Source organism: Asparagus officinalis, chromosome 10, assembly GCF_001876935.1.
Source record: "Asparagus officinalis chromosome 10, Aspof.V1, whole genome shotgun sequence".
Taxonomy (NCBI): Eukaryota; Viridiplantae; Streptophyta; class Magnoliopsida; order Asparagales; family Asparagaceae; genus Asparagus; species Asparagus officinalis.
In genome coordinates this window covers 42,092,505-42,103,824 of record NC_033803.1, presented here as the reverse complement: position 1 = coordinate 42,103,824, position 11,320 = coordinate 42,092,505, and the positions used below count along the sequence as shown (strand labels likewise).

At 36.6% G+C, this 11,320-nt stretch overlaps 1 protein-coding gene across 1 annotated transcript in view; it reads right to left on the bottom strand.

Annotated features, from left to right (window-relative positions):
- Positions 1-11,320, bottom strand: part of LOC109826675 — a gene marked incomplete at its 5' end in the record, with an annotated part of 41,942 nt that overhangs the window by 6,820 nt on the left and 23,802 nt on the right. The window contains 2 exons of the mRNA XM_020393696.1: positions 3-67; positions 9,954-10,136. Coding sequence (XP_020249285.1) covers positions 3-67; positions 9,954-10,136 — 248 coding nt within the window. The remainder of the gene's footprint in view (positions 1-2; positions 68-9,953; positions 10,137-11,320) is intronic.

The following is an 11,320-nucleotide window of genomic DNA, read 5'->3' as shown; positions in this document are numbered from 1 at the left end:
CAAAGATGGTATAAACAAGCCGGATAGCATCTAGCCATCCATCCAGAGATTCCCATGTGTCAGCAACCTGTTTGCATATAATTAGCATCTAGGATCTAAACTAAAAGTAGTACATTTGACAGTAGACGAAAGACTAGCTTTCGAGCCGAGAATTATAGCTGCAAACAGGAGAGGTTACTTATTCAGTGAAAAGAACAAACAAAATCAATTTGCAGAAGTTCACATGGTAACCAATGTGTAGCCTAATCCCCCCACCCAGCTAATAAGGTATTTCATCAGCAAAAATTTAACTTGATAATGATAACCTGTTGTTGAGTAGCCTAATCCCCTCGTGGAGCAAAGGTGTTTCATCAGCAAGAATAACAACGTACTTGAAGAAATACAATTCAACAACTGAGTTTTCCCCATAAAAGCAGTGGCAGATTCGGAAAACCATTTCCGGAAGGAAAACGCACGCGGTGGGGGGGAAGGGGTTGCGGTACTATTACCTTAAAATAAAACTAATAATCTATACTACTTATAAAAGAGAATATTGGTGTCAAAACTTGACTTCCTATTTTGCCCCTCTTAATATTTATAATTCCTATGTTTGATAATTCCTCAATTCACTTAATTAATGATCCGTTATCCCTCATCCACTAGCATTAATTCAATGCATAAATCTTTTACTAGGAATTTTAATGCATAAGGTTTTTATTATGAAAGTCAAAGCATAAGTTACTCAATTCAAGATTCTTCCCTCATTTGTTTTCTTCTTTTGCAATTATATTTAAATTTGTGCGTTAGTTGTATAAAATTGAGTGTAAATTTGATGGTTATATTCACATACACATATATAAATTATATAATATGATTGTTTTACGACAAATAAAAAACATACATTGATAAATATATAAATTATATAATATGATTGTTTTACGACAAATAAAAAACATACATTGATAAATAATAATATAACATATAAAATAATAGTTCATAAAGATAAATAATAATATAACATATAAAATAATAGTTCATAAAAAATATTTTAAAATAATTTTAAACAAATTACAAATAGAATCTAAATTTTTTTTAATTTTATATAATTAAACATATTAATATTATATTTACCGGAAGGTGCATGAACCCTTCAGGTCAAACTAATATTGTTGACGACACAAAAGATAAAATATTTATCCTTTTTTTTTAAATTTTTGATAGAATAAAGTGCATCTTTCAATAATGCACGTCCCTTTGTAACTGTAGGGCACTAAAATTTCTCTTTTGTAATGGAGAAATAACATAAGTGAAATAATATAAGTGAAGTAGTGTAGCTATCATTATATTTTTAATTTAAAAATATTAAACATGAGGATTAATGTGCATCGTGAGCATCAGGTTTAGGGTTTTTGTCTGAACTTCCTAGCAAGAACCTAAGTGTCATCCAAAAAAGTATTTAAGATTTATTAAAAGAATAACTACCAAAATATCACATTTATTAATATTAGCTACAAAATTTTGATTTTTTATCAAAATGATAATACTAATTAATTATTTCACAAGTATGCCCACGTGTAAACCACGTGCACTATACTAGTATTGTAAAACTATAGTACCTGATGGGAATGCAACACAATACATTTTATATTTGGCATGTAATGTGAACAATAAGTACAAGTGAGTGTATTCGGGTGCAGATATTTCATGCGCAGAACCAGCAGGGAGGGCTGTTGTTTTGTGGGGTGGGGGTGCCAACTTAAGAAGAAATCATAAGGCAGATTTCAAGTTATTAGTGGTGCAATTGTCCCCCTAAGTCATAATGTAAATTAACCTTTTTTTTTACGGAAAATATGGTTCAAGTGTTTAACTATATAAGGACACCTCACAAGGTGTGCATCGCAGCACTGTCGAAACTGAGATGCTCATGAACATCCAAAATTCATGACAAACGTTTCATAATTCAATCTAGAGATGCTCATGAACAATCTGCCTTAGCCATCAAGCTTATAGGCTACAGGTCCACTGGCAAGCTTTTAGATGTTTAACCAGTGATGTTCTAAACATAAAATCTTTAGACATAGAAGAGAGTTGACACTTTACTTCAAAATGGCAGAAATATTATTACAAACTCTCCACTATTTATGTTGTTTCATACAAAAATAATCAGAAGAAACTGACAGGTTTTGTCAGTAATTTCTTGGACTATGCTCACCACCATAAGCAAAACATGCTCTTGCCAAAGTTGTCAAGAAGATGCAACTAAAAAAATCCTTCAGAATACTGGGTGGCTTCTGAAGCCTCACAGTAAAGGATGCGATTTGATGCTTAAGATTAAAGACTCAAAACTATGTTGCATGGACACTTCTATTAGGAACTGATACTATACCCAACACATCCCATACCCGTATACCCGTATCAGGCAACGACAATCCTTGGACACTCTTCAATATATACATTCATTTATTTAAATGCGCACTCAATTATATAATACATGTTTCAACTCAAAAAACTCATCAAATATTTCTTCGTCGCATATCCTACACATCCACTTTCTGAACTTGTTGGACAAAGGTCAGGTTCATTTTAGCATATACTCAGAACATAACTATGATTTTAGAGATTGTTACTTAGTTCATAACTATAATTTTAGAGATTGTTTGCATATCTACTTAAAAAATAAGCAGTTTTATAATTTATAATATAAGACAAATTTTCAGTTTCGACCTATTTGCAAACTTAATTGCAAAAATCGACCCTTTTTATACTTATTTTTCAAATTCGACCCAGTTTCAGCCATGTGGTCCCGTGAAGTTCGTAAGTTTTTTTTTAAAATTCGACTCAGTTTCAGTCAGGTGGCTGAAAATGGCTGAAACTGGGTTGAATTTGAAAAATAAGTACAAAAGGGATTGATTTGTGCAATAAATGTTCTAAATAGGTTAAAATTGAAAATTTGTCTTATAATATACATAATAAAAGAAACAAAAAGATGTTATAAGAAATTTGATTTAACATATAAATGAAAAAAGAATTATTGGTCTCATGTAAGTAATTAATTTCAACATGTACATGTGTGTGTCATGCACGCGTGCCTCTATGTTGTATAACATAGGGTTTAAATTATTATTTATGCATTTCAGAATCAATAAATGGTACTTATTACGTCAAATCAAATGAGGTGATTTAACTATACTGTTAGATTAAGTCTATTGGGTATTGGGTTAATGGGCTGTGACCCGTTAACCATACCCCTATTTGTATGACTATATATATATCTCTCTAGTATCTGAATAAATCAATTAAGTTAGGGTTTTTGCTCTCTCAATTATCTCTTTCTACATGGTATCAGAGCTTGAAACCCTAGCCGCCTTTCTCCAAGCAAGGGGGGTTTATTGGTTGAGGATTGTTGATTTGGACTCGGACTTTTTATTGGATTTTAATTTAGGGTGTTATTTGTTTTGAACTAGAATTTGGATTTAAATTTAAGGTGTTATTGGTTTAGGACTAGGATTCGGATTTGAATTTAATGTGTTATTAGTTTAGGACTAGGTTTTGAACTGCGAAGGAGATGTGGGACAGCCTGAAGATTATGTACGGGAATGAGAAGAATGCTTCCCGTGTATTTGAGATTTATGAGCGACTGTTTACGCTCAAACAGGGAGATAGGTCAGTTCCGGAGTTCTTTGGTGAGTTAAAGGGACTGATAGACGAACTGGAGATGCATCAGCCTGCAGACGCTGATGCGGCGACGCTGTTGGGATATCGCCGTGACTTGACAGTGTCCAAGTTTCTTTCTGGATTGCACCCTAACTTGCAGTCCCAGGTGAGAGGACAGATATTGGGTGGAGATACAATCCCCTCACTGACTGCTACATTCTCCAGAGTCATGCAGGTCTCTACTGGTGTTTCTTCTGATACTTCTGCACCGTCTCCACCTTCAGTGGATCAGTCTGCCATGTTCTCTAGTAGAGGCAGAGGCCGCGGTCGTGGTCGTGGTCGTGGTCGTGGTCGTGATTCTTTGGGAGGACGTGGCTCTTTTAGTGGGAGACAGGGTGATTCTGATAGGGGTTCACGTCAGTGTGGTCACTGTGGGAGGACCAATCATATCTCTGAGAAGTGCTGGGAGAAGTTTGGTCGCCCTCAATGGGCCCAAGTAGCCGATGCCGAGTCGACTCGCTCACCTATTTCTACTACTATTTCTAGTGATCCAGCTACTATTGTTCTTACTGTTCAGATTTCTCAGGCAGATTATGAGAGGTTACGCCAGCTAGAGCTCTCTCAGAACAATCATTCGGCTACTCATGCATCCTCTTCAGGTATGGATGCTTACATAGCTTCTCCTCATGAACCATGGGTACTAGATTCCGGAGCCTCATCCCATATGACAGGTATAAAGGATCGTTTTGTCTCTTTACATCTTTCTGATAAGTTTCCCTCTATTCGCATCGCTGATGGTACACTTTCTCCAGTTCTTGGTGCTGGAGTAGTTCATGCTACTTCCTCTTTGAAACTCACTGAATTATATGCTCCTAATTCTATGTTAGCTTATTATCCATTAGCAAGTTTACAAAGCACAATAACTGTAAAGTCACCTTCTTTCCTTCTTATTGTGTTTTTCAGGACCTAGCAACTGGGATGACGATTGGTTCGGGGCATGAGAGAGAGGAGGTATGTACTATTTGGACGACAGTGTGTCGGGTGCTGGTCTTGTTGCAGTACAGCCTGATTCTACCTTACTGTGGCACTGGCGTCTGGGTCATCCTTCACTACAGAAACTTAGATCGGTAGTTCCTGTTCAGTCTTCTCTTTCTTCTTTAGGTTGTGAGTCATGTGAACTGGGAAAGCACCATCGTGCTTCTTTTCAGAGTCGTGTCGATAAACGCAGTAGTTTTGCGTTTGAGTTAGTTCATTCTGATGTCTGGGGTCCTTGTCGTGTTCCCTCTGTGAAGGGTTTTCGATATTTCATTGTTTTTGTTGATGATTTCTCTCGCATGACTTGGCTATATTTGTTGAAAGAGAGGTCTGAAGTCTCGCATGTTATTGAACTTTTTTACAATGAAATAAAAACCCAGTTCTCTACTTCTGTTCATATTCTTCGTACTGATAATGCTTTGGAATATATGAAAAATGACGTTTCAAAATTTTGTGCTCTTAATGGTATTATTCATCAAACTTCATGCTCTCACACTTCACAACAAAATGGAGTTGCTGAGAGGAAGCATAGACATATTCTCGATGTTGCTAGAACACTGATGATACATATGAATATTCCAAAGTACTTGTGGTCGGATGCTGTCCTCACTGCCTGTTATTTGATTAATCGCATGCCTTCCTCTGTTCTTGATGGTTTGATACCATTCCACTGTCTTTATCCTGCTAAAAACGTTTTTCTGTGATTCCTCGAGTTTTTGGTTGTACGTGTTTTGTTCAAGATTTGACTGCTGGTTTGGATAAATTGTCTCCTAGGTCCATTAAGTGTGTGTTTGTTGGATACTCACGTACTCAAAAAGGGTATCGGTGCTATCATCCGACCACCAGGAGATATTTTGTTTCTGCTGATGTTACCTTCTTTGAGTCTGTCCCATATTTTTCCTCTGGCTCCACTACCTCTGTCAGTCCACAGGTGCCACTACCTTCTACGGCTCCCACTACTATTCCGGTATCTGCTCCTAAGGCTACTGCACCAAAGCCTCTACTGACATACTCTCGCCGTCCTAAAGTACATACACCTGTCTCTGCTCCTGCTGACTCTTCTTCTCCAGCTGTAGGTCCATCTCATGTCGAGCCTCATATCTCTTCTGACTTAGATGTTCCTATTGCTCTTCGTAAAGGTAAACGGTCTTGCCCAAAATATCCTATCTCTTTTTTTGTCTCTTATGACCGTCTCACCTCATCATTTCGTCAGTTTGCTTTGTCATTGTCCACTAAATCTTTACCCAGGTCACATGAGGAAGCTTTGTTAGTACCTGTCTGGAAACAGGCTATGGATGAGGAGATGAATGCACTGCTTTCTAGAGGGACTTGGGATTTGGTCTCTCTACCTGCTGGAGCGACTGTGGTTGGCTGCAGATGGGTGTATACCTTGAAATATCGTCCTGATGGGTCTGTTGATAGATATAAAGCTCGCCTGGTTGCTAAAGGATATACCCAGACATATGGTATTGACTATTTTGAAACCTTTTCTCCCGTTGCTCGTCTCAACTCCATCAAAATTCTTTTCTCTCTGGCTGTTAATATGGATTGGGCGATGCACCAACTAGATGTGAAGAATGCTTTCCTTTATGGTGATTTGGACGAGGAGGTTTATATGGAGCAACCTCCTGGGTATGTTGCTCAGGGGGAGAATCTTATCTGCAGGCTGAGAAAGGCCATCTATGGGTTAAAGCAGAGTCCTCGAGCTTGGTTTGATAAGTTCAGCAAGGTTATTTCTAATGTTGGTTTTCAACGTTGTCAGTCTGATCACTCTATCTTTCTTCGACGCATAACAACTGGTTTGCTTATTTTAGCCGTATATGTTGATGATATTCTGCTGACTGGGAGTGACTCTGTTGCCTTAGCTGAGACTAAGGAGTATCTAAACCGTCATTTTGTCACTAAGGACATGGGAAAGCCAAAGTATTTTCTTGGGATTGAAGTTGCATATAAAAAACATGGCATGTTGTTGTCCCAAAGAAAGTATGTGCTAGATTTACTAGAAGAAGCAGGTCTCTTCGAATGCAAACCTACAAGCACTCCAATGGAGGCAAATGTTGATTTGTGGCGTGATGATACCTCTCTACTAGCTTTCTCTGATGCTGGCTACGCAGGAGACATGGGAGACCGAAAGTCAACCTCAGGATTTTGTACTTTTGTTGGAGGTAATCTTGTGACTTGGAGAAGTAAGAAACAAGATGTAGTATCACGATCTAGTGCAGAGGCCGAATATAGAGCAATGGCTCACACTGCTTGTGAGATGGTGTGGCTAAGAAAGTTTATGACAGAGCTTGGTTTTGTTCAGTCTGGACCCATGCCAATGCATTGTGACAACCAGTCTGCCATTTATATTGCACAGAATCCTGTGTTTCATGAGAGGACAAAACATATTGAAGTTGACTGCAATTTTGTCAGAGATGCTTGGGAGAAGAAGATAGTATCTCTCACATTCACTCCGTCCTCACAACAACTTGCTGATATTCTTACCAAGGCTACTTCTTCAAAGGTGTTTTCTACTATATGTGACAAGCTGGGCATGGTGGATATTTATGCTCCAGCTTGAGGGGGAGTGTTAGATTAAGTCTATTGGGTATTGGGTTAATGGGCTGTGACCCGTTAACCATACCCCTATTTGTATGACTATATATATATCTCTCTAGTATCTGAATAAATCAATTAAGTTAGGGTTTTTGCTCTCTCAATTATCTCTTTCTACATATACCTAAAGCTTAATTGGGACATAATTTCCATTTACAGAGATAGTTAGAAAATTTGCACACTTCAATAGCATAGACCAAACATCAAATATTTATTTTCTTTTGAATTACATTATAGATCTGCAAAGCCCGTTTATCATGGAATGGACTGGGATGAAATTGAGAGAACCCGAAGTGCTACAGAGTTGGTTTTGATTGACCCAGTAAGCTCTCCATCTTTTTATAGAATCTCTGCTCCAAGAGTCAAGGCTCTCTTTGAGTGAGTGCACCTGGGGCTCTTGAGGTCAAGAACTTAATAACCCTTTACAAAATATCAAAAAAAAAAAAGAGAAATCCAAAGCTGGTAGTTTGAGTCTAACTTGCAAACTAGTGCAATTCATGACTACAGCTCATTTTTTTCCTTAAGACTGGTTGAAACCACAAAGATGTGATGGTTCCTTGTAATACCAGTTGGTTTGCCAAAAGATTATGCTAGAAAAGCTCTAATAATAATATGTGAACATAAATAGACAGCCATCCTTTAAACACCGTACAGATATAAGAGCCAAATAGTTATATGAAAAGTTGTTTGAAAATTAGTTCGAAAATTTGTTATGTATACTCTGAAAAGAGAGCAATGCGCTGATGCAGCATTAGCAGCTGGAGTTTGTGTGTATGTAACACTATGACAATAGCACATACAGAGTATGGTGTCAGCACTTGGTATTCCCATTCTCTGTCCACTTTTCTTTTCAGTACAAAGGTTTGAAACTAGGCCTACTAAAGTTCAGATACAGGCTTCATGAAGCATCTCATAGATTCGCAAGCTCTTGCCCATAAACTATCCTAAATGAATATGACCTATTAGACAATTTGCTTAATCGGATGATGATGATTTATCTCTCTACTGTTTTCTTCCTTTCAAAGAAATGACATGTTTCATGTTTGAAAATTAAACACCCTCGACATTGGTAATGACCAGTACAGCTTGATATGGGCTATTAACAATTACTATATGTGAGATTTGAAATTTGAAGTATCAAATATTGATTATTGATTCAATAGTGCTATACTAGGAGCAATAAAAAAAAATAATGAACAAAAAGTTTCTGATTAATGATTTACTCTCTGTATAGATTTCATATTTGTGCAATTCCTTGGGCCCCCCTCAAACTATCATACAGTCCTTGCAAACAGATTTTGGTGCATCTGCGAACCAATTCCCCTAAATTGACATACCGCTTACAAATATGTGGGATAGAAAGTCCCTTTAAGTGCATTTATGCAATACGCAATGCAATGTGCACAGTTGAGTGAAAGGAGACGCACAATAGTATACATGAGTCAATGACTTTATCGTAACTAAATACATGTCAATAAAAGGTGAAATGAAACCATGATTCCCAATACGAAAAATGGAGCAAAAAAATAAAAAACATAAAAAAAGTATTTAATATTTTGTATGGAAAAAAATATTGAAATGCATAATTAGCCCTATGCTTTCTAGTTTTCTACAATACACTTTGGAAAACTGTATGAGCACCCAAGAAAAGTTGACACCGTAGCAATGACCAAACTTGTTTAACAAAGCAAGCTACCATCCTCGAATCAAAATTTTCTAAGCGGAGAATTGCATACACAAATTCGTACCATGACCCGCTACATATTGCATACCGTTGGCCATGATAGATACTTCAACACAAAACAACAAAAATCACTATCCTATTCCCAAGAAAGACAAACCAAACCTGAAACTGAGATTATGAATGTTTGTATTTTGTTCTCAATTTTATATTAGAGAACAAACTCCAGATCTTGTGGCATTGTAAAAAACCAATGATTTAGGTGGGTTACTACATTGGTGGTTTTAAAACCAAATCATTGTAGAAGAGTAAGGTGGTGAACTGAAAAAATTTATAATTTTGGTGGGTTTGCTTGAGTTAGTGTAACAGAAAAACTAATACAATTTTATAAAGCAACTATCTAAACGCATGACCTGGTTTGATTTAGAGCTTTCACAAAGTTGAATTTTTCCCCAGAGGTCTAATCAGATGGTAAAGAATTAGCAGTCAGGTGGCAAGGGATTGGGGATGGATCGTGGAAAGTCCCACCACGCTCACATTCAGAATAAGACATTGGCTGCCCTTCAAAACGAGAAAAAAGGAAAATGGAAGTAGAAAGAAAGGATGTTAGCCTGAGGCCCATTCAAGTGGTAAAAAACTGGAAATTATCGTGGAAAGTCCTAGGTTCATGTTCAGAATATGGCATTTGTTGAAAATGGATGAAGAAAGGAAAAGAAAGGAAGGAAGAATGATGAACTTTAAGAATGTACAGAAGGGTAATGAAGGATCGTACACGAGTCCGGAAAAAAAAAAACAGATCTAGTGGCAATAAGACTAGACCAATTTGTGCATAAAATGTATTTTCTCAGGATGCCATGTAGCCACTTTGACAAAAGAGGTAATTCAATTATCGATTGAAAGAGCTAAAAATGCCTGGGTAATTCATGACACGTGATATTGTTTCAGATATTTAAATGCATCAAATGCTTCAATCAATAATGAATCAGTTTTGAGAGGAAAGACTTACCAGGTACTCCGGTCCATGAATTGTATCTATACAAAGGCCTGCACCAGGTGGAAGGGTTAGGTCTGCACATGCCGATACAGAGACAATATCTGGAATGTCAACTTTAATTAATTTATCTGCATGTGGAGATCCCTGAAACCTTCCAAAAGGGCTCTCTGATAACTGCTTGTCCCCTTTAGTGACCTGGAAATCATTATCATCGTATATATAAATACGATAGAATTTTATATTGAAAATACACAATTAAATATTAACTTTGATGATTTTAGTCTAACAAGGAAAAAAACGCATGCTGGTTCATCTTCGAGCCATCTCTTACCAATTCCACACCGATGCTAGCTTCCTATATCTAAATTTAATGTGAAGTGTTCTTGAACTCCCAAACACTTCTACATGGGTACATCGTGAAATACAAAGCATGCAACACAAGCAGACCTACAAATATTGCTGCATTATTATTGTTTTCGATCTACTGTTATAGAAACTTCTATCAGTGTGGCCTGTTATGTCACATAGCGTTTATGCAAGTGATACTTAGCCCACATCATCTCTACAAGTTATATTGCCAAGCTTGTTAAGAAGAAAAAATTCATCTCCATTATTATTTGTTCGTATCACATAGTTTTATTGCTAGCTACCTGATCAATGGTCAAACTCCCATATCTGTTGATATCAATGTTTTCTTCACAGCATGTCAATATTGGCATTGTTACTCTAAATCTCTAGAAAAATTTATCACATAATTTGATTGCAAACTGGATGAATAATGGTCAAGACTCATGTTTCTCAATGAGATTCTTAAAAAACACAAGACATATTGATTAATTAATTTATCCTAGGAATTTGCAGCCCTAGAAAAGTATCATGACATTTGTTTCAAATGAGAGGAACTCTTTTGGAAAATCCTTAAACAAAATGGACCAAGGAAGGATATCATTTCATTAAATGCAAAAATACAGATGAAGGAACATATGAATTATGCTTGCTCATCATGAGACAAAAAGCCATGGTATAGTTCTTCCAGAGTACAGTCATCACCCAAAAAATTTGAATGTAATGAACAATCCATTAAAAATCTTCCATACGCCCTAAATTTACCCAACTCAATAGTTACATGAATAGATGGCATTAGTTCTACATGTGCATTTTGTGGAATTAGATAAGTTGTAAGTTCAATATATGAGTATAAAGAAAATAATAATAATGATGGTGAGATAGAAGTATAGCTGGAATACAAACTCATGCTCAGTAAACCTTCTCCTGCCTATACAGATATAAACATGAATGTTTGACCAATCAGTTTAAAGAACCAGGATGGTAATTAGTGCAATTATGAAAAGAGACGAACATGAGTTAGGAATAGTCTG